The 25,398-nt window shown below is 30.8% G+C and overlaps 1 protein-coding gene across 1 annotated transcript in view; it reads left to right on the plus strand.

Moving 5' to 3' along the window:
- The first annotated feature begins 332 nt into the window (after positions 1-332).
- LOC124360728 (nucleolar and coiled-body phosphoprotein 1-like) overlaps positions 333-25,398 on the plus strand; it is a 35,192-nt gene continuing 10,126 nt past the window's right edge. Inside the window, exons 1-5 of the mRNA XM_046814578.1 lie at positions 333-586; positions 8,583-9,122; positions 12,363-12,643; positions 14,027-14,214; positions 19,821-19,975. Of these exons, the coding sequence (XP_046670534.1) occupies positions 8,594-9,122; positions 12,363-12,643; positions 14,027-14,214; positions 19,821-19,975 (1,153 nt within the window). The 5' untranslated portion in view covers positions 333-586; positions 8,583-8,593. The remainder of the gene's footprint in view (positions 587-8,582; positions 9,123-12,362; positions 12,644-14,026; positions 14,215-19,820; positions 19,976-25,398) is intronic.

Raw genomic sequence — 25,398 nt, forward strand, 5'->3', positions numbered from 1 at the left:
TTTGTCGCTTATGCGAATTTATTATGTCAAAGGCTTCATGCCAGAAGGGCGTATCGAACTAATCTCTATTTTTCAGTACAGTATCATTTTTGAAAAAAAAAAAAAACAACTCAGATATCAGAGATCACATATTTATAATGATTTCAACAGCAAAATTTGTACAAATAAAAAAAATGTATTGCCATTTATTTAGAATCTGGAATTAATTTACCAAATATATTATTTAAAGTAACTTATTTTGTTGTTATAACTGGTCATTGAATAAATGGCGGGAAATAGTCTGCTTGCGCTGACCAGCGAAAGAACGAACGCACAGCGCGCACGGAATAATCTGTACAAAGGATCATGGGAGAAGTAGACGCCATCCCAAAATTCTAGTTTGAAGGGGAAATTAGTGAACATTATGGCGGAAAGCTCCGTGAGGTACAAGATAAATATAAAGTAATTTCTCACTTAATGTGATAAGAAGTTTTGGAATATACAAAATAGTTATTTTGTGATTGTATATTAACGTTGAATTATAGTGTCTGTTCTGTGTTTGTTATTCGGCTCACGAAGAACAGCCTTGAATATCCCTGAGGCTAAGGTATGTTTTTATTTTGTTAAGTTTAGAATAAGGCTTGTAGTTAAAAATATTTTAAACATTCAAGCATGAACAAGACCACTACGGTTTTAAATACGTTTTGGATTTGTAGTAAATGGTAGAGTACAGCATTACTAAAGGTTTTTTTACCAAGTCATCACTGACAACTTATTTATTGCACTATGTAACAAGTAGTAGACCAATTTCTTTTTTTCTTTCTATCTAGCCTATTACTATAACATTTTATGTTAATTAGACATTATAACTAACATCATTGTTATCAAACATATAAATTTGGTTCATTCCCTACACTAAATGGGTTGGGTATTAGTTTAGAGCCTAAATTCTCTTTGTTAAAAAACATGGGTCAAATCAAATATTGGTTATTGTTTACAAGTCCCAATTCACCTATTTCATTGATATTTCAAATTAAAATTGATAAGTGAATAGGATAGCAATGTTAATTAGGCCTATATTCAAAGTAACAAAAGGCCTAAAGAATAAAAAAAAGGTTCTTCTTGGTTAGGATGGAAAGCCTTTGTGTAGCCTATGGTAATTAGTTCTTTGGTATTTATGGGGTTAATCTCCCAGGCAGTATGTTAGGCTCTTAGGTAGGGAGTCTAGTGTTAGGGTAGGACAGTAGGTCGTCAGGTAGGGTGGTAGGCCCTCAGGAAGTTTAGGTCTGAGAATGAGCGTGATAGGCTAGTTTCACGTCTCAAGCACATTCCATTACAAAAATTGGCTAGAGTACAATAAGCGGATCCGGTTTTTTATATTGAAATTATCAAACGATATTTAATTATTATAGGCTACCCATTGATATATTAGGCCAATAGTGATTAATTTGAACAATAACTAAAATCATCTGCATCAACTATTACACACGTTTTCATATTCTTAACCGAATTTGCTCCATTAGTTAGCCTACTTCTTTTAAATAAAAAAAAGACAGTTAAATTTAGAAAACTGCAAAATAACATTAAAATGATAATTTACTGTCTCTCGGTTTCAAGATGTCTGTTACATTTTCTTTAGCTATTATTTAAATGACATTTTTTATGTCACCTGTTTTAATGTTGTGTTTGAATAATAGTTGTTTTTAAAAATTATTTATGACATTACGTAATTGTTTAAACTATTTTTATTAATTTGAAACTTGTGATTTTAATGAAGTATTTCTTATAGCCTATGTTGATATCAATTAATAGTTTTTGTTATATTATATGTTATTAATGGTTATGTTGATATATAAAACCGGGTCCGCTTATCATACTCTTCCCAAAAAATTTATAAAAGGTGAAACCTGTAAACATTATACAGTACCTGCACCAGGCTCCAATTACATATCATTACTTCCAAAAAAATGTATAAAGGATGAAACCTGTAAACATTATACAGTATCAAAATATCTCCAGGAGATAACTTTGGGCTGCAGTATTGAATGGGGTAGTGGCTACTATGAAAATTAAATAAAATCAATATTAATGATTATCTAAACAAACAAACAATAAATACCCAACATAAGGAACATAATTACGGATATTAGGTATTAAATATTTTACTATAGGCTAGTTCAGTTATGTTTTTATATATAAAAAGTAATAATTTAATGATGAGTTTAAAACTAGCCTATATGTGTATTTATAAATTTAACAAAAAGCTGTGTAAAACTGATTTCTTACTATTTTAAAGGATAAGCGTGTCTGACAGTATTTAACTCAAATAACGTAAGTTCAATGCCATTGTAGTTGAGGCCATTACTCAAATACCACACAAATTATTTTTCTATTAATTAATTTTAAACATTATTGTTGTAATACGTTAGAAATAGTTTGGTGTAATTAATTGTAAATAACTGTAATTAGAATGTTATTGTTTTTCTAATTAAAAATGTGGTTTGGTGATTCTATTGTCGTGGAAGCCTGTTATTATACTGCAGTCATACTTTGTAAGCTACACCTACTGTATTTGTTTAGTTTGAAAATCATTGCAACCTGGTAGGCTAGTCCATTATTTCTAGCAATTTAGGCTATCGACATCTGTATTAAAAAATTACAGCAATTGTTTACTCAACCACATCATAATGTTTCTTTTTAATTGAAAGGAAAATGCTTGAAAAGTAAATTGAAGAAATCCAGTAAATTGCAGAGGCAGAAAAAAATCTAGGCTACTTTGTATTTTACACCACCGCAGCAGAAATTTACTGGTTATCAAATGCAGACAATCTAAACCTAATGGCAAGCAAATACAAAATGAAACACTTTATTTAAAATCAAAACACTTTAGAATTCTAACAACCTTTACAACTATTACAAACTAACCCAACTATGTTATTCTACATAACAGAGCATTAGCCACTACTATAAAAGTACACAAAGAACATAAATTCCCATTACAGATTACAAGATATATTCCCATTATTCCCAAAGCCTTTACTGTCCATTCTGATAAAATAGTAGTTAATAGTATACTTTAAAGTGTACTAATGAAATGACACTTACTTTTATTTATGCTACACAGCTAATCCCAATTACAATATAGCATTTTTATGCAATCATTGTAATAATTATTAAATATGTAAAAACAGATATTCTTAAATACTTCTTGAAAAACTGTCCCAAGTCTATCAATTGTTAATTTTCTTTAGTAGGCTTGTGAATATAATTTTAAGAATAATTAAATTGGACATAATTATAACAAAAATTGACCAATAGACATCACTCACTAGCACTACAAAAGAGAAAGAAATGTCTATTTGTTTAAATAACGATACAACCAAATCTAACCAATAATGAAAAAGCAAGACAGATACCTGATGAAGTTGTGAAATGTCAAACAGGAACAAAATAACAAAGGAAAAATAATGAATAAACTTCACTATGCAGGTAAACTGTGACCAAAATGACAAAATACAGAAAAAGTACTGAAAACCTCAAATAAAGTTGGTAGATCTTATTCTTCCCACTCAAATTAAAGTGGTGTTAGTTTATTTCAAGTAACATGCTAAAGTCTACATTGTTCAAAATAACATCAATATTATTGTAATTTATTGATTAATGATATGTCTAATTTTACAATGCGCTATCTACATGCTAGTTGCTAGTCGAATAGGTAAAAGTTCTTTTGATTGCCTTAGCCTCAATATTTTTCATGCAGGCCTATTTATTTTTGAAGCCATAGTAAGTTCTTAATATGAGTAGAATGGCAGGTGGAATACCTAACAAAGAAAATAACATTGATAAGGCACAATATTTTACCTATGTCATAATATTTGTTGATTTTAAAAATTGGAAAATGCTCATATCATGTGAATAAAAAGCAACAAAAAACTAAGTTCCGCTTAATTTAGTTGTTGAATGGGCTGAGACTAATGCCTATTGCCATCAGTTAAGTACTGCTCTGCATTAGTGCTACCCACACTGATGGCGTCAGATGGAAAACAACCTTCAAAATACAATTTATCAGTAACAGGTCAAAATTCTAATGTGTCCGATTAAGAAATGCCAGACAGATCTAAAGATATTACTAATTCACCTAACCATAATTTTGTAGCTAAGAATATTTTGGATGTTTTTGAAACTTTAACTATTGCACCTTATCAACAACATTGTTTTCTTTTTTATTCTATCTGTCTCTGTTATAATATTGTTCATATAATCTTATTGTGTCTAGACTCTAATAATACGTTTAAAAGCTGTATGCAAAATAGTGAGACTGAGAAAGTCAAAGTAAATTTCTGAAACCGTTGCCAACTATTGAAAATGGCTATTAGAAACAGTAAATATGATGAATTATTTTTAAATTTGTAAATGTATTTTAAAAGTACGGTGACAACAAGTTCATGATTTAAAGAACAAAATTTTATTCGAAAATTAGCAAAATATGCTGTGTTTAATTACAACACTAAGGCGAGAGTTAAAGCTGGAAACAACGTGCTACGTAAATGTAAGACTCAAAAATCATAATTTAATTCAAAATGGGTATAATACCTTTTAATTTGATAGATTCACTAGTTGAATATCACTACAGGAAGTAATTAAAGTTATCTGGAGAGTTATCTATTTTTTGTGCTTGCTTAAAACTATGAAAGGTTTAAAGAGAATTAATATGAGGAATCTGTTTCATTTATTTGATTGCTTTGCTAAATTAATTAATTAGCTTTATTTATTGAATTTATATTATACCTTTAATATTAAAAATTAATTTTATTGATTACTGTGTTCATTTTGGTCTCTATGACACTGTAATCATCAGGTACATTCACTATCATTCCTTTTAATATTCAAATTAAAATATAAAGTTATATTCATGTAGGCAATAATTGTATTTACTGGTTTTGGTGGCCCGGTACGAAACGGCAATAGTTTATTTCCTAATTTTACTTAAATTTATGAATTCATACCTTTCTGGAATGATTTAGTATGAAACTACAGCAATTCAGGATTCCTCCACAATGGTTTAAAATAGTTTAAGTATTACTGAAATCGTTGAGGATGACATGTCAATCAGATGTCATGAAATGTTGAAAAGAAATTCTAGTTTTATTTCATTACTGTTTATAAACCTGTTGGACTCTTGACTTTAGGGTTCTAAAATAATGATCTTTAAACTTGGTTAATAATTCTAAAATGGAGCAGAGGAACCTTAGCTTATCTGAGGTGTGGGAATTTCATTTTAAAAGGATATATGTCATTCCTATAATACAATCAGAAAGTGCATGCTCAGGTGCGGGTAACTGCTAACAATACGTGTATATACTATCTGTATTCAGTTATTATAAAGCTAATAAGCCCATACCACCAGGTTGCAACGTGTTATTAGGGTGTAATGCAAACAAAAATACAAAAACTGTATTATTATAGTCCCAATTGAATCTTTTTTATGCATATTTGTTATATATTGTATTTTAAGGATCAGTGATAAAGAATCAAATATTTATATATTGAATGTTTTAAAAATGTTAAAATTACTCCTACTTGATGGGATCATGATTTAGAAATGTTTCATCTTAGAGTGTGGAAAATGTCCAGTTGTGATGTTAACATAATTGATTCAGATTTAGTTTGTATGATTTGTTTCTTATTAATGAAATAGCTGATGGAAATGAAACTAAATTTTAGGAATTAATTGATTAATTTGAGAGGTTGATAATTGAGTCAGTGACACTAGATAGGTATACTGCAGTGTATGTATTGTAATAAGATATATTATACATATCATAAACTTTCCCTCGTATACAAGGAGTTTTATTTTGTGTTTTTGATTACAATAAAAATATCATATGCTGAGAACCGCAATATTTTCATATGTTATAAATTTCAAGAATTGCAACTATATAATGTGTCTTACGAACAGGTTTACACAAGTATCATTGTAATCAGTTGCTGTGGATGGGTTTCAGTTTGAGTAAATTGTGTGTAAAGTTTCAAGATGATGGGTCAGTAAATGAGCATGTTATGGAATCTGAACCATTTCAGTGCCAGACTTTTTTACGTTAGTTAATAATGCCAAGGGTATTTTTTGCATATGGTTATAAAATATCATAACTTTGTTATTTATTTGCCAATTTTTTAAATTTTGTTTACTTTTGTATAAAAATGTGTATATTAACATTAAATGGTATCAATTTACAATAACGTGACCATGGAAAGGTATGTTCATTTTTTTTTCTGAAAAATAAAATTTTTCCTGAAAACAATAGTGAAGAAAAAATTCGTCGGCAACGAAAATCAAAGGAGTTACGATTTTTTGAAATCCTCTGAAAACTCTGTTTTTGACAGTACCTCTGGCAATTTTACTGAAATGATGCTGATTAGTACGTTAATCCTGTCAACGATACCTGCCCGCTGCACAGTGCTGCGCACTGCTTGCTCTTTTAGAAAAAAAATTAACTCGAGCTTGCAAAAGTCGAATCCCAGATCACGTGATGCCCCTGCTCCTTAACCCTCCAAGTGTTGTTCGACAAAATTTTGTCGGTTATTTTCCATCCTTAACGCAATAATGCCCGAAAGGCATCAATATAATACAATAATATACTTTTCCCCCAGTTTATATGCACCTGTGATAATAATACTTGGCTAACATGCCCAACCCATGAAAAAAAGTCCATTTTCCATGGTCACGCTATTGTAAATAAATACCCATTAAATATACTCAACAACTTCTTAAATTACAAGAAAAATAAAAAATAACAATCAAATCTTACCTTGTTTTTTTTTTCTTTTTTAGGTTCGACACTCAAATAATTATCTAAAAAAATTCTCACACAATAAAGTCAAGCACACTAAAAGAACAATCAACTTTAAAAATATCCACTAATTTTTATCAAATTATCACTAAAATTCAAAATAATATAACATTGTTTTAACACCACTAACTTTTTTATAAGAAGCTAAAATGCATATCTTGATTATCAATTGTCTATGCCCGTAACTGACTACTACTTATGAGTGGTAGCCATAATAACTACATAAACACTCTAGGATAGAACAAAAAATAATAGGCCTAACATGATTTTGACTATTACAAATATTTACATGATAAAAGAAATAACAGTTACAAAGTTATCATTTAGGTATTCTTCCTCAACTACCTTTTATGAGTATATTCACTCAGTGGGGACCTTAAATCTATTCATAATACTCTACTACACACCAAATTTACACACATTCACATACACACGCACGATTTGGCTACATTATAATGATAAACAAACGTAAACATACCCACAACATTCTAACAGAGCACTTGTCGAAACAGCGGACTAACAACTATGAAAACAAATTATCCTGGCTAAGACGTCATTGACGACCGGCCAGCTTGATCGTAAACTTTCATTGTTACTGATTGATCACCTGCGTTTGTGCACTATATAACATGCTTAACAGAAAGTACGTTTATTTTTAATGTGAATTTATATCAAATACGCTTAAAAATATAATATAGTTTCTTAAAAATATAAGAAAGCAATATAACCGTGGCAATTTATTCCATCCAAAGGTTAATATTACCTTCCAAACATGTATAGTTATAATAAAAGTTAAACATTTTAACCTTCTTTAAAAATATTTTGAAAATTTAGACTAAGGGTAAGTTTAATTCTTTACAAGAGGATGCTTTATTATTATTAATTCATGCTTTATAAAAATAACTATTCATTATAGGTCACAATTAGATTGGTTGAATTTTCAGTGGTGTATTACAATGTTTCAAAAGCTAAAACATAATTTGGAAATTTTATACAAAGTATAAAAATGGCTATCTTGAAATATGGCATTCTAACTAATTCTTACTTTTGATGAATAAACAATTCTGCTTCTTTTGTAAACTTAGAGTTTACATAAACTGTTTAAATGTATGATTTGTTAGTACTAAATTATAATAAATTTAAAAATCCTACCAAACCCAAGAACTTACATTTTTTGATCACTGCTAAAAAAAAGTGAATAATTTGTTATAAGGTAGAAGTGCGCCACATTTTGTCATATAACAAGCTTTGCTGGAGTTGCACGCAACATTTCAGGTTCATTTTATACTGATAGTTTGGGTGATGCTTGTGTTTTTATGTTACATATTGAAATGTCCTATGATAGTCTGGGTCTTTTTACCAATTTATTCTGTGAATTTCTCATTGCCATAATAGTTAAAACTGTCCATAAGATCAATGTAAAACTGTCTGTTAACTCTCAGCCAAATCTCATTACCATCATTGAACCCAATGGTACCTATACAGAAATGAATCTTTATGTAAAATATCAGTTTATATGTCAAGTTCGTTTTTAAGATATTGTGTGCACAGACAAATAAATCAGATAAACTACACACTGATAAACTGATATATTATAATAGTTGGATTTTCATGGGTATACAGTATAACATTTTTTTTAAAAGCTTACAAGTGGCTGTAAAAATATACTAGTTCAGTAACTAATACTACTAATAGTTTTAGAATCTTTTAGAACATGTTTTTAGTTATAATTCATGTGGATCTTTGTTGTAGGACATTATATAATGAGTGCCATGAGTGCTTCGCCAGTGAAACCCCCCGTTTTACCTCCTACTGGAGTGACTGTGCCTCCTCCGGTTGCCACTTCACCTCCTAAAGTGGGACTCATGCCAATTCCTGCTACACTGACCATAGCACCATCAAAACCTACTAATATGAACCATGCAGCAATGCCTCTTAGTTTGATAGCAGATCATAAAATTCCTCCTCAATTTCCAATTCAAACTCAACCAGGAGTTCCATCGACTACTGTGCAGCCAATATCCCAGCCCTTACCTCGAACACCAGAGAAACCAAAAGAATTATCCCCTCCAGTCACAGTGCTGCCAAAACCAACATCAAATGGCATGGAGAGCTTGACACCCCCCAACCTGATTCCAACTCCAGCTGTCCCAGAGGCACAAATATCTGCTGTACCCCAGAAAATAGAACAGACAGCCACAACAGAAGCATCTGATAAAGCAGAATCACAAACACCTTCTGAAACTGTAACAGAACCACCTACCATAGCAGCAGCCCCCCAAAGTGAACCAGGTAAGCATAACTGTATTTTGTAAGTTTTCACTGGTTACATGGGATGAGGTTTAAATTTTCCACATACTTATTTTTTTACATTTATTCTGGGGTCTCTGTGGTAAAATTATTTTATTTTGACACTTTCAACTGTCATTTTTTAAATCATTTTGGAATTTATATTTGTCTCAATGACTAACTTTGCCATGTAGTTCTCATTTTGATATATATTGTTTTGAAATAAATTATTACTATTTTAATGCTGTTATTTCAGTGTAAATTATTATAATAAATTATAATTTTTTATATACATTGTTCTCACCCATTGAACTTGGTGAAAGCCATCAGCAAACATGTACCTAAATAATATGAGGCATTTTATATCAATAGCCACAACAATCTATTTTTTCCTGACCTAGTTAACTGTAATCAATAAAATAAGATAAATTTACTTTACACAAATTGTGTTTTAAAATGCTACGATTAACACATATGTATGGAATATAATTTCATTGATAACAATACTTAGCAAAATAGTTAAACATTATTTAGACATATCTTAGTATCTTGAGTACTAAAAAGATAAGCAAAAGTTATTTAAATTAACCTATTCAGTATTATGAAGTAGTCTGAATACAATGACATGTACATTATAAATATTAAGTTAATTTAAACTCCAAGATGTGGAGCAAATGTCAAAGTGTTTTGTACTACCCAACAGTGTTGGGTAGTAAGGAGAGAAGGACAAGTCACACTTTGTATCAACATTAACATGATGCTGAGTAACATACATACATTACATACGTACATACATTAACCCTTTAAGCGTCATGAAAAATTTGACCTGATCTTAGATAACGTTACAATTTTTTTACATTTCCAATGTGTAAAGTTAAATTTATTTTCGTTTCTGTATGTCAAAATAGAGTTATTTAACGGTGAATAAAATTTTTTAGCCCTTTTTGGATTTCCTAGGCTAATTTTTAACTTTTGAGAATATCGTAGGATAGCAGTGTAGTTGTCACTAATATTTTTATCATTATTTCAGTAAGTAGGGGAATGAAACACAGTTTTATAGATAAACATATACTATATTACAAACCGATAAAATTAGAAAAATAAAAAAGTAGACAAAGAGTGTTTATTTGGTAGCGGGCTGTCACAACTGACATTCCGCGCGTATCCCGCAAGCCACTGTTATCGCGTGGACTTTGAACCTTCTTATCGCTCGGCAACCTGTAGGACAGCCTTGCGGGGCTTGAATTATGTTTCTTGCTTTCTGATAACATCCTTATGACCGTAGTAAAATATTAAAAAGTTAGGGGTTGACCAAGTAATTGCTCAGAATTACCAAATATTCAAATTCTGAATCGTCTGGATTCGCCATTCACACGAATAATGGCTAAAAAAACACTAAATAAATACTGGAATCTGCTGTATATAATATGAATAATTTACTTTAAAAAGAATAGGACACAACAGAAAATTAGCGATAACCGAAATACATATGCGTGTACCGGACGCTTCTCACTAACTGACTAGATGCCTTGACGGGAGCTCCCGTCAATGACTTTGTGAAAGGCGCGGGGCCACGCCCGCTAGACAGTGTTTGGCCAATTAGAAGCAAGTGCCACTCCCATTGTAACAGAATTCCAGGCAGGGCAACCCGTCTGTATGTCGCATGACTACTAGAACCATCTAGCAGCAAAATATTCAACTAACATAGCAGTAAGAAAATAAAGAATGCAAAAACGCGGATCCACGGCAATAACGTTTTGAGCTTGTAGTGGCCCTCCGCGGATCCGCGTCAATAACGCTGGAAAGGTTAAATGATGCTTGATGTTTTACCTAACTATCAAGCCATAAAACCTGTTGTATGGATGTATAAACTAAATGAGTAATAATCAATCTAACTTAAATACAGTAAGGGTAGTATTTAAAAAAGTAGTGTACTATTAGTACAATTAGCAATCACTAATAAGTACAATTTTCAATTATAGACAGTTATTTTTTTAGTTTTAAATTGTAGGTTTATTATGTGAAAAAATTGTATACTATTATGCTTTTGACAACTCATTTTTCCATAGAAGTGTCCTATTTTTTTCTTGAATTTCTTCTTATGAGATATATCTCAAAAGTTAAGCAATTTTTTTCCTATGGTGGTACTTAAAATGACATAGTGTTCTGATCGGTTGGAATAGGTGAGAGAACTCTTAAATTCTAAGCGATGCATTCACTAGTCTGCTTTGTGCAGTTGGGGTGTCAGGATTGCTATAGTGCTCGTCTCTCTTCAGTGCCTGTGTCATAGAATTTATTTGCACAGTGTTATGTGATAAAGTTTTAAGCTAAACAAATCTCACGTAGAGACCCACCAATTGATTACATAAGTAGATCATGGGGGTCATTTCTTTAAGTTTTGTAGTTGTTGAAAGTGTATAAGGAAGACTCGGAAGAGATAATGAACGAGCTCCGTGGTGGACAGTCATCAACAAGCACAACTAATGACAGTTTTGTCCTTGTGATCATATGCAGTAGAAAAAAGCATTCCTGCATTTATTTTAAATAAAAATCAAAAGTGCAAGAAATTCTAGTGAAAGAGAGACAGTAATTTTGTTGTTTACTCCTAGGGAGAAATGCCTATGACGTCAACTCCCGTGCCTTGCAGGTGTTCCAGTAGCATGGCAAATATTTTTTTCAAATTTTTATTTTGATGTATAAAAGAGTACCAACATCTTGTTTAGGTACTTCAATGTATTGTGTTCAGTCATTTCACTCCCTACACTTAAATCATATATGCTTTTGGTTCTGCTAATTACAGTTTAAAAACATATTTTCTAAGTACTTTTAAATTTAAGTGATAAATTTTAATTAAAGTATTTGAATTAATTGTTACATATCTCATATCTAAATGTTTCTCTAGTGCTGTAACCATCTAGTGAGTTCATTTGTTAATGTATTGGTTTCTTAAACTCCAGCTGATTCTTGACAGTGATAATGCTTGCCATTGGTGTTCAACACAAACAGATATTATCGTTTCCCTTTGCTCCCAACTTTTTGTTTATATTGACTTGTAGATTCCTGCACAGAAAATTTCATTTGTCCTCTTTAGAATGTAAATTAAGTATAAGGATTTGTCTATTTTTCTAAAATTAAACTAGAGTAAGTTGTTGGTTTTTTTTTATAAGTTTAATTTGTAAATGAGAGCTTTATATGTTCACCATAGATGTTAAAATCTATTTAAATGTGTTTATCCTTTTGTAGAAATTGAGAAAAAAGAAGAAACAGCTGCTACAAAGTTGTCTGAGCCTGTCAACAATGGAGATACACAGCTACCACCACTTCCAGTAGCAACAACTACTCAGGAGACTGTGTCGCCTGCTCCGACCCCAACCACTGCCAGTGCCCCTACCCCTGCCCCTGAACAGCCCCCCACAGTTACCCCATCAGTGTCGAGAACAGAGGCTCCAGTACCTCACTCCAAGCCAGAGATTAAAGTGGCTACAATTCCAAGACAGGCTACTAAGAGAAAGCGTGAACTTAAAGTTAGATATATTTTTTATTTTACCTTAGATTAAAGAACATAATATCTGTATATTATCTCAAAAACATCTAAATACAAGCATATGAAATTTAAACTCTATTTTTGCCCAATAAAATTATTAATTTTCAGTTTTATAATTTTGGAATATGTTAGTCTCTGATTTACTTAAGAATCATATAATTTAGTACTACGAGTATATTTCTGTTATAACACTCACATGAAAGACTAAGTTAGTTGTGTACACAATTGTCTTTTATGTTATTACATAAAAGACAACAATTATTTTTGTTATTATCGTGAAAAACAATCTAGGAAGCACACTTGAACACACAAATAAAATGCATTTATTACTTCATATAAGACTATTAGAATGCAGATGGCCTTATTTTATATGTGTTACATCTTAAGTGCTGCCTAATAGAAGAAATAGTTTGCTCATATGAAGAGTCAATTAATTGCTAAAAAAATCTAAAAAAACTGAAGAAAAATTTAAAAAATTCAAAAGGAAAAAACTTCTTTGGTACCCTTGAATAAAAATTTGGATTTGCTAATATTTTTAACAAGGTAACAGTAAAAACAAACTTTAAAACTTTGATCCCCCTGTATACAAGAAGCTAAATGAGTTGTTTCAAAATTATCAGTGAATTACCTTTAAAATGAGGCATGGCTCGACCTCCTTTACATCTAAAATTCTCAAAAAATTACCCCTCCCGACCATTTGGGGTATTTTTGGATATTAAAGTTATATTCCCAAATTCTTTGGGGTCGAAATATGAGGTTTTTCATTAAAACTAAGAAGGTAGATTTTTTGGTTCAGTCGCTATACATCACAGACGGATGGTCTGCCTCACCCTATATATGTAAATGTAATTGTTTCTAGTGTGTTTCTTGGATTAATATAGTTCAAGTTTAACTCATTACATTGCCAGTATTTATACTATCATGATCAATTTTTACAGTTTGTATTATGATAAAATTTAACATAGTGCAATATTATTTTAGCGAGATTTCCAAATTCAAATTTCCAAATTATTTTAGCGAGTAAGTTGTAAATTATTGATATAATGTTGAATTTTTCTTCCTCCCTGGTTTATGAATCTCTTTGAATTTGTGACTCAAATACAAATTTTGAAATTATAACAGCCGGCATCATAAACATAGTTTAAACTTTATATTTTTACCATTTACACTACCAACATAAGTTATCACCTCAGTTTGAATTTGCATTCTTATATTTAGTGTCAACACATAATACATACAATACCTATAGTCCTACCTTCGTAGTTACTTATTTGTTTTTGTATGTTTAATCATTAATTTGCCAAATTTTTCCACCATAATCTTTAATCAACCTGCATAATAAAGAAATTCGTTATTGTTTTAGGTACCACCTGTAACTCCAGAAATTAAAAAAGAAGGCAAAGATGATGACCGCAAGTCAAAGAGAGTACGTCTTCCGACTCAACCTTATCAGAGTCCTCTTCCAGAACTAAACATGATTGCCAAAATCAGTAAATCTACCAAGTCTACACCAACCAAGGCAGCTGATGATAAACTTATTGTATTTTACAAGTAAGATTACTATACTACAAATAAATATGGTTCTGGTTATATTTGTAAGAATGCATCTCAGTGTATCAAAGTAACTAACTACCTGACCATTTTGGGTTTCAATTAGATTTATTATATAAATTCCTTTTAAACAGACAGACAAAGAATACACAATATTTTATATGTGAATATAAATACGGGGAAAAAATTGCTGCGGTGTTCCCTTATTACTTGGAATACCCAAACTGGAAAAGGTGTATTAGTCTCATCTTAACAAATTTTCAGTAGTTTCTAAATAATTTTGTAACTGTTCTAAAAGTCCCAACTCTATTTATTTGTTATTTTCTTAATGGAAAAAAGAAAATATACTTTGTGAATGTTTATATAACCAACCAAAGAGGTTTGTAATGTATGAACATTTTGAACCCCTCCCCGGAAATAGGGTACTTGAGAAGTAGATAAAAATTCGTTAGTAGGAATAAAATTTAAAATAAAAGAAGATTGCCACCAGCTAGAAATCTCTCCAGTTTGTTTACTAGTTTAAAAGTTGGTATATTTTCTAAAACGTAATATTTAAAGTTATTCTCATAATTTTTCGTCCTCAATGTTTTGGTTATTACGCAAGATACAAGTTTATGATGAGAGACCGACAAATCTCGATGAACGTAAGGACTAGATTGAATGCACTTGCCGTCTTATTGGACTAGAATAGTTGGTAAATGTTTAACAGAATTTTGGGTCCAGGCTTTAATTCTTTCAAGAAGCAAATGATAGCCATTTTGAATATCTATTCTTTAACCCTAGAAGTGTGGAACCAGCATATTTTATGTCGGTTGTAATTTATGTGTGTTGTGCGGAACCAGCATACTGTATGCCGGTTCAGTTTTTCATTAAAAATAATTATTTATCTTCAAACAATCACCCATGTTTTTGGTATCATTGAAATTGTGAGATTCCACTCTACAATTTTCATATAAAACTTTTTTTTTCTAACTTCAATATTACGGTCGTGGTGAAATGTTTTCTGAAGAAGTCATCATTTGAGTTGAATTTCGCGGGTGGCCGGGTCAAAGAAATACGTGATTTTCAACCAATCACAGAAAGTTACGTATTGCCTGCAAACAGTGCTTGCTGCCATATGTCAATAGACGCGGAATGAAATATTCTTTCTTCCAGTGAAAAACAGAAAAGTCATTAGAACGAATAGTTGATTTACTATGAATATTCTAAAAAGGGACAATTGTAAAGTTGTAAACCAGCATATTTTATGCTGGTTAGTATAATAACATTCACCACAGTTATTTATTGTCAATAAAGAAAATAAAAAAAAACAGTGTAAAAGTGAAAGAAAACGATCTACCGGTACGATCTTTTCAGCGGTAAATTTAGTTCAGTAGGTTTCCAGCAGTGCGAAATGAAAGAGATGAATCACGGCGTCGCATCAAGACCAACCCAACCCATCCCTGTCGGCCATTGTCTTGTAACTTGTTGCACCACAGTAGGCCTACATTACGCTTGTGTTCGTTCCATTGCGTTTCCATTTTTTCAGGTTGAAATACTCTACTGCATAAATGCATATGAAATGACAAAAAACATTATAAAAACAATGTTATTTTGAACTATAATATCTATTGTTTATATATTGTCAAAAAATTTTACAATGCAAGGTTTTACAATATTTGACGCACAACATTTATTTTTTACTCAATTTCAAAAATTATTGAGTGTGTTTCTTTCAAACATTATGTGCAAACATAATATAACAAATAAAAAAATTAAAAAAATGTTTTCATATTATTTTTTTACATTGCAAACCAGATTATTTTTTATGAGTAAATTCTTCAACGTGCGACTTTTAACAAACAATGTCATAACTCAGTCCCTTCTCAAAGTATTTGAACATATCTTATATTTTATTTTAGCCAAATAAACATACTTACTAAGGGTTTATTAAAAAATTACATAAACATAAAGTATAAGTAAACATTTTTAGCTTGTTTCTGAATTTTGTTACAAAATATTTTCATTTTTCAAAAGATTTTTTTTGTAAGCTTATAATAAAATAACAGTTTATTTTTTGTTGTTTACTTTTAGTGTTTTCAAATAACATGTATAATTTACAATAGAAAACTATTTTTTATATAAATATATAGTCACATTTGGAGGTAAAAAAAATGAAAAGCCCAAAACCCTTGTACATTTTTGTACATTTTCGCTTTTTGTAAAAAAAAAAAAAATTGCAAAATTACAATTTTTGTTTAATAGAAATTTTTAATATATTTTCTAATTTGACATAAAATTCTCTACATTTTATACCAGGGCTGCCCAACCTACGCCCCGCGGGCCGAATCCGGCCCGCGAGTCAGTTTTATGTGGCCCGCCTTGGTGCCAAAACAACCAAATTTGTTTACAAGCATTTGAAATATTAAATAAATACAAATTTTGAGAACCAAGCAGTCCAGCCGATTTCACGTAGAACGAACCGTATTTATTTGGTGGAGTATGAGTGTTGAAAGAAGTAGTTGCAGACAGATTTCACTGACTACGGTGGTGACTGCGGCTGGCGAATAGAAGTGCGCGTAAAGCACGGCACAGCGCGCGCGGTGTGGCGACGTAACCCCTACCCAACTCAAGGTCACCACTCGCCACGTAATTTGTATGTCCTAGCATCCTAGTAGGATTAATTAAAATCAATGTATTCAATTTATTGGTGACTTTTTTATTGTTCCTCAGAATTAGAGCAAACATCCAAAAGTTTGGGTTTATATTTATTTCTACTAGAAGAACCTAAAAACATAATATATTATAAACCTTTACCTAACAACTAATAAATAATAAGAAATTACAATAATCAGGAACAAGGGCCAAATAACCTTAAAACTCATATTTTGCACAAGATTTCTGAACAAACCCACGGCAATACGTTTTGTTTGGGGTTCCAAATCCCCTGGGATGTTGGCCCGTCTGGCCATAAAGGCTTTACAATGTGGCCCTTGGGTAAAAAAAGGTTGGGCACCCCTGTTTTATACATTTAATATTTTGACCTTATTGTAATATTTCAATACCTTCAGAGGTCCAAACATGAAGTTTTCATATAAAACTTTTTGCAATTTCTCATTATTTTCATTAAATATATGCTACTAAACCAAAGAATATCAAGACATTTATTCCTATTTCAAATAGTACATCTTCTGAGAAGAAAAACGATGAATAACAATATATGTTTTCTTGATATTAAATATTTTTTACGAATTTTTTAAAAAAAAACCCTTGCAACACGTCAAAAAATGGACTGACGTTTTATCTTTGGTAACATGGACACACTTCTAGGGTTAAGGGTAAAATTAAGATTAGTTTTTAAGATTTTTACCATTAATTCATTATTATTAAAAAGGGTTATTTTAAGAAAACTTAAAACTTCAATGATACCAATAATATAAGGTGTTACTTGTTAGGGACTCATATTATAAAATGTTGACTTACATTTCTTGTATTTTGGTTAAAATTTAGTTTAACCCTTTTAGTGCCAGGGATCTCGCTACGAGACAATGTAAAAAACATGTCTGAGTGCCGAGAGTCTCAGAACGAGATGATTTCTATTTCATTTTTAGTACCTCTATAACTTATCCCATACTGGCTGATACATACACCACCACACCAAGGCCAATACATAGACTAAACTTACCTTTTCAACTGTTACTTCTCCTTTTTACTACTGTTAGATTATGTAAACAACTAACAACTAACTAAAATACGACACTTTCTCAGTTGGGTCACAATAGCAATATAGGGATTATTATCAGAACGTTTTTTTATGTTATATAATTGTATTTTTATTAATTTAAAATGCTTCTAAATTATATTAGTTATTAAAATTAATTTTAAAAGTGATAAGTCACAAGAAAATTTTAAAATGTTTGTGTTGGTGATATGTACAAGTGCCCATGAAGACAGTGTTGTAGAGTTTGTTTTACAATTGCCTGAGTAAGGTTATGTTTATATTTTGAGTTTTAATTTAGTAAATAATGCTATATTACACATGGTTTTGCAGTTTTTTTATGGTTTTTATTCTTAAAGCATTGAAATTTGGAAAAAGAATAAAAAAAGAGATTTTTATGGTGAACAATACATTTTAACTGAATATTTTCCAAAACCCTGTGCTTTTTTTAGCAAAACAAACTTTAGTGCTTGACTAATTTTGTTTATTGTGTAATATTATGTTATTACACATGATTTTAGGGTGTTTTAAATGCTATTTATCATAAAAATTAAAATTTTAAAATACATTTTCTTATAGTTACTTACCTTACCTACTAACTACTACATCAGTTATATACCTCAAACTGAACTTTTATTTTGTTTCCATAGAAAAGTCACTGTCTAAAGTGTATTTAATTTTTTTAAGTTATATAACATCTTCTTGGTATTCATTTTCTGATGGACAATTCATTTACGTATTAAACTAATTACAAAGGATCTTTTAATGATCAAAAATAATTTTATGTGACTTTTTTTCTGAAACTGTGTGTTTTAGTCAAAATAATTTCTAGCAATTAGTTATTTTTTACATTTTTGTTTATTGTACAATAATGGGTTTATTATAAATAATTTTGGATTGTTTTTAGCACACAGTCACAATAGCAATATAGGGACTATTATCAGAGCGTTTTTTTTTTGTTATATAATTGTGTTTTTATTAATTTAAAATGCTTCTAAATTATATTAGTTATTAAAATTAATTTTAAAAGTGATAAGTCACAAGAAAATTTTAAAATGTTTGTGTTGGTGATATGTACAAGTGCCCATGAAGACAGTGTTGTAGAGTTTGTTTTAAAATTGCCTGAGTAAGGTTATGTTTATATTTTGGGTTTCAATTTAGTAAATAATGTTATATTACACATGGTTTTGCAGTTTTTTTAATGGTTTTTATTCTTAAAGCATTGAAATTTGGAAAAAGAATAAAAAAAAGAGATTTTTTATGGTGAACAATTTTATTTTATTTATATATATTTATTTCATCAAACTTGTTTTATTGTGTTTCCGTGGAAATTTTGCTATCCAAAGTGATTTTTTAATTTAAAAAACTATAACAACCTGAATGTTACATAGTTTCTTATACATAATTCATTTACCTTTAAAAAGAATTTGAAAGGAACTGTTTATGATCAAACATAAATTTTAGGAAAATTTTGTTTAAACCTTGTTTTTTTAACCCTGTCCAATAACCCTTTGGCACTTTTCAACATTGATTTTTTTATCTCTGGTACTAAAACGGTTAATTTTGTCAACAGTCTTTTAATTTTTTATAACAATTTATTTTCAGAAAATAAAAATTTACCCAAAAAATTAACAAATATCAATTTGTTAAATAAAAGTTTACAGATTGTTGTCAATTAAATATTTTGGCAATTTTCACACTCTGTATTAGAAAATGGTGGCTGGTAAAAAAGTTCCATACATTCAAGCTGATTTTACAGTTGCTACTGAATATGATTTCAAAATTCTTAATATGGTTTTTTATTCATAAATTACAATATGATGCTACAGTAATTTATTAATGGGTATATATTATAATAGATTTATTTACATTGAATCAGTTCATTAAAGTTTGTTTCTTATATGTACAGAAATGAGTTTTTGGCAGTGCGTAATGCAGAGGGAGGATTTTATGTATGTCAAGCAATGCAAAATATATACAAAAGTAGTCCACGCATTCGTATTCGATGGCTTTCACAAGAGGAGGGAAAGGATACATATTCTCCAGATTTTTATGATCACACAGGTAAGTTTTGTGGTGACCTTCCCAATTTTATATGTTAGGCACCAAATATTTTATACATAAATTTTCTATCAAATTTAATTTGAAATCAACATTACTCATACATAAATTTTAATTAATTTACAAACATTTAATACATTTATACAATTTTCGTGTAAACAAGAGCTGTATATTGTTTTAAATAACATATCGCAATATTAATCACTTGTTTAAAAAAAAAATTAATTTTACTAATGTAAATAATAATCCATGTAAAATATGTTTTGGTAGAACAATTTCACCGTTATATTTACTAATGCCGCTATAACAACAATTAGCTGACTTAAGCATTTTCACTAAATTGACAATATTCAGGAAAATAAAACAGAATGAAAAATAATGATCATATGATCTTTGTTTTGTCTACAACATCTTATATATACTTTGTTGGAATAGTCTAAGAATTGGTCGCAAGATAGAAACTACATGATATAGGTACATGTTATATGAACGAGTGTCAAGCCACTTGATAAGTTTGGATTATAAGTTGTCCATACAATGTCAAACTTCATCAAAGGGTAAGTATTTGAGTGTGAATCATGTTCAAAAGAATAACAGCAGATTCCTCGAAGAATGCAAATTACATTCTAAAATATTGATTTGTTATAGCACAGCCAGTTCCTGAAGCATTTTGGCTACCAATTTTTTTGATTGGATGGATTGGCGTGAAATTTGACTGTAGCTAAAGAGTAGTCCAAGAAACAAAAGTTATAAAGTGCTAATGTGTGCTTTTACCTTAGGGGTTGGACATTTATTAAATTAAAAATAACTTCACCATTTGAGAGAGGAACAAATTTTTTGTACAGTCAATACTTTCCGAGATATTGGAGATTCTTGGTGGTCGTTTTTTTAGCCTAAATATGCATATTTTTAGTGATTTTTTGTAAATATCTTTAAAAATAAGTTTTATAAAAAATATGATAAGAATAAAAAATAAAGATAATTAAATAACAAAGAGATTTCTTTTTTTATATTTTTGTAGGTGTTATATAACCTGAGATATAGCTCTTTCAAGTTGAAGTCGATTTTCAAGATAGCACAAACATTCAATGTCATTTAACAGAGATTGAAAGGTTTTTCTAAAAGACTTCTTATAACATTATTAGTACTTGAATAAACCTTTAAATTGAGCACAGGTAAAAGTCATTAGCACAAAAATTAACAGAGTTAAAATCAAAATAAAATGGTTTTCTTGATTTTTAAGAAATTAAATCTGTATTAAAATTTATTACTCGATGGCAAAAATTGAAACTACAATACAAAATGATATTGTATTTATTAATTACGAATTAATTAAGAGTTTTTACTGAAGAAATTGCTTTTTTTATTTGTTTAGGAACAACTTTAACTGAACAGGGTGGCCTCCCGACCGGGAAACCGGGAATAAGCCGGGAATTTTTCTGAAAACCGGGAAAATTTCAAAAATAATTTTTTTGTCTCCAAGAACTTATGAAATCAAGACATAATTTGACAGCTTCTTGAATCAAGAACTGATTAATCACGAAACATCATATTTTACGCGACGTGTCTCGTGAAATTGTGAATGAAGATCGACGTATGTTCGTTCGTGAGCTACATCTGACACAGGTTGATCTAATGTTACCTCCACTAGTGTAGTGGGTTTATCTTGTTTAGTTCTACTTCTGTGCTGTGGCAAGCCTCCGCCCCCCCAAAACCGTAACAATGCATTGGACAATTAAATTTGGCCTACCGATCGTTTCTGACTTCTGCAATAAATGAGTGGTACGCTTTAAGCTGTAGTAACCATGATAGAAAAGGGTTTTTTGTACTTATTATTCAGTCGCCTGAAGTGGGGTCTCCGGACGAAGTTGTTCAATTCTTATTCTTTAGAGAAAATACTGTTTTAGAAAGACGTGTGTTAGATAGATAGCACAGGCCTAAAATGTACAGTGTTATAAACAGGTTTCAGAGTTGGGTTCGTTGAATAATAATTATAATGTTTGACGGTTTGATAAGAGGTGAAGCACGGGTTTTTGAGTACACCACAATATCAGTTAGATTTATACAAAGCTTAATAAGATACCTTTTGGAGAAGAAAGTAGTGGTTTAGTTACAACAAGTAACGTCGAGAAGGGGGCGTTTGCATCTGGTTGTTCCACAGCAATGACAGACAGAGCTGAGGGTTGAGCGGCATGAGAAACATTTAATGATTAGAATTGGCGGCGGATAAGCGCCATCGTGTGGTACTGCCCTGCTGCTCACGTCTACCATGGCTAATGTTGCGTGTTCCCCATATGTACAACACAAACATTAAACTTTGTAAGTCCCCGCCTAATCTAGCGCTCACCGCCCACCGCTAACCGCTTGTATTCTGGTTTTATATTTTTCAACGCTAGCATGTCTGCTGGTTCTATGCACGGACTCGATAGTAAACAGATAATCGCTAATTTGTATTTTATCCGTACGTGGTACTTTGAGTAGTTGTAAATAAATATATTATCTATAAATATACATTTTTACGTAAATGTAATTTATTCTGGAAACTCATTTTATAACCTACCATTTCTATTACTTAAAAAAGGAAAAAATTACTTGGAATTTTAAATATATTCATTTCCCAAATCTCTGCAAATTCCTTTGAAGTAAAATGGTATTCTTAGGCTTCCCCCTCCCCCAAAAAAGATAAATGAATAATTCTACTTAATAATTAAGTAAGAGTTCAGATGAATGTGTTTGGTTTATTTGTTGATTGTACCAGTGAAATCTGTGTCTCGTACCGAAAATTTGTCCACAGCTAGACCTCTAACCCGCAATACTGGGCTGCAGTCTGCCCCATGGTAGCATATTTGTTATCTGTTATGGTAACACATTTGTAGCGTATTTATTTGTTATCTTTGTATTTCCGAATTGGATACATGTATTTTCTAATCATCACAGAAAGGAAAGTTATTAGGTATACACAATGTTATGTCTACACATCGAGACACAGAGATAAAAACTAAGGAGATTAAAATAGGTGATAGCGATAAATCATCACCGAATTTCTCGCGTGTCTCTAGCGACGAAACGCTAGAGCACCGCAGCTTTGTGGCATTTCTTACAAATACTGCTAGTGACGATAAAACGTCATCGTTGCACTTGGCGTAAGGGTTAAATACAGTACTACAGTTGTCTATTTGGTTTGAAAATAGACTAGATAATCTGAAATTTTTCGACAGGAAAAACCGGGAATTTGAAAAGAGGTTTTGAGTGGCCACCGTGCTGAATTATGACCATTAGACGCTCAAAGCTACACTAGACGACTACCTTTCCTAAGCTCTTCAAACTTACAAATCTAATAAAGTGCTAAACAAATGTAAATTATATGACTTATAGTACTGCAAATTCCCTACAAAATGATGTTTTGGGAGAATTCATAACTTAAAAATTAAAAAAGTTGTAGTGATTGCATTTTTTTTGTAAAATTTTGGAGTAGGTAAATTACCATAATCATCAATTTACGTACGCGCAGGCCTGTACTCAGACAGGTTTATTTGGACAGTTTTACTGGCACTCCACTTGTCGATGGACGAGATAGCTCAATCTAATAACTGTAATGTACCGTACTTCTGATTATTAATATCATTAACAAAATAAGTAAGATAACAAGTAAGTAAGATGTCTATGGGGTAATGGGGAGAGGGGGAGTGAAGTGGTGTGTCTGTGGTCAGATATGACTGAGGCCGGTTTGAATGTCTTTTCCAGGGCCCGCCAAAGCTGAGTACAACCTGGCATACAGGTGCACATCTTTTAGCTAGTATCTTAATAATATATAATATACACATACACATACATACAGTGTTGCCAAAAAGTTTAGGTACACCCCACATAAAGTGATATACTACTTGTATCCCTATACTAACAGCAGATTGTACAACTTCCTAAGAGTCAGAAAGAGAATATAAAATTAATATGCCTAAAAATATTTACAACAATTTTACATATGTCTAAAAATGTAACTACTCTTTGTAATTGTACAAAAAATAATTTACACTTACACTGTATGGCTAAGCTGACAAAAACAAAGAACATAGAAAACCAAAACTTCATTTCAAAAGTTAATAGACTGTGTGTTCATTTTAGTCATGAATCATGTTACTAACATCCATACAGATGTCATAAACTGAAAAAAAACCAGTAGAGATAACATATATTATGGTCACTGTATTACACTGTAGTATAAGTACAGTCACTAAAGGTGATATTCTATTTTCATGTATTAATATGAAATTATTTTCTGTTAATCCATTGGCTACCAATGAGCACGCGTCTTTATTGCGCGTCTTCAGTTAGCATCAGCGTAATTGCGGACACTACCTGCCGTGCTAAGTTCGTAATTTTTGAGTTGGAGAATATTCCTGATATTGATTATTTTTTCGATTTGTCGGTGGTCATATGTTCGATTTTGAAGCTGGTCGGCTCTCTCGAAATCGATTTTTGTTTACCGTTTTATCTGTTGATTGTTTTGTTTTGATTAGTTGCCAAATGAAATGATGTCACAGTAAAATGACACTGTTCTTCTCTAAGTTTTAATAATTTTGTGGAAAACGTACTAAATGAAAGTAAAAATAAAGTGAGTGATGGTAATGAAGATGTTAAAAAAATTATGTGACTAGGTCTATCTAACCTTCAAACTTGGGACTTGCCAAGGCAAGTTAATGATGCACATTATTTTACTCTTAGTGGTAGATCTGGTATAAATCTAATTGTTGCTAGGCAACTAAATACTTAAAATATAAGATAATAAAATACAATTTTAATATGTTACATGGTCATTTAATACTTTTAATACTACTTGATAAATTGATCCTAAACCCCCACACAATGATTTCCATTGCAAAATGAAAAATTAATTCGGTACCTTAAGGTAAAAGTATTTGAATCTTAATTGGTAGTCAATGGGCTAATTTGAAGCACAATTTCCATGTTTTAAAAGTATCTAACTACTAGATACTGTTATTTAACCCTTTGACCGCCGTGAGCCACTATAGTGGCTCGCTGTATGGGCACCTTGAGCAGGCCACTATAGTGGCTCTGTGAACTTTACGTCTTTGTCCTTATAGTTTAAACATAATATATATAAAATATATTTAAATATATTTATATCAACTTTGAATTGTATTGCTCTGCTTCATTTCAACTATAAAATATTGATATTTACTTGTTTCTATAGTAACAAGTGTATCTTCATCCTACAGCGGAATTTTTTAAATTTTTTGAATTTTTCTTAAATTACATTATTTTATGCAATTTCTGTGGAATATATTTGTAACTTTTAGTATATGCTCAAAACAATACGTACTTTTAGGTTAAAAACATTATTTGAGCCCAAGTTACTTATTCAGTGTGTTTTTGGACCTCAAACTTAAGATTTTTTATTTTTTTAA

The sequence above is a fragment of the Homalodisca vitripennis genome, chromosome 4, assembly GCF_021130785.1.
Source record: "Homalodisca vitripennis isolate AUS2020 chromosome 4, UT_GWSS_2.1, whole genome shotgun sequence".
In the NCBI taxonomy this organism is placed as follows: domain Eukaryota; kingdom Metazoa; phylum Arthropoda; class Insecta; order Hemiptera; family Cicadellidae; genus Homalodisca; species Homalodisca vitripennis.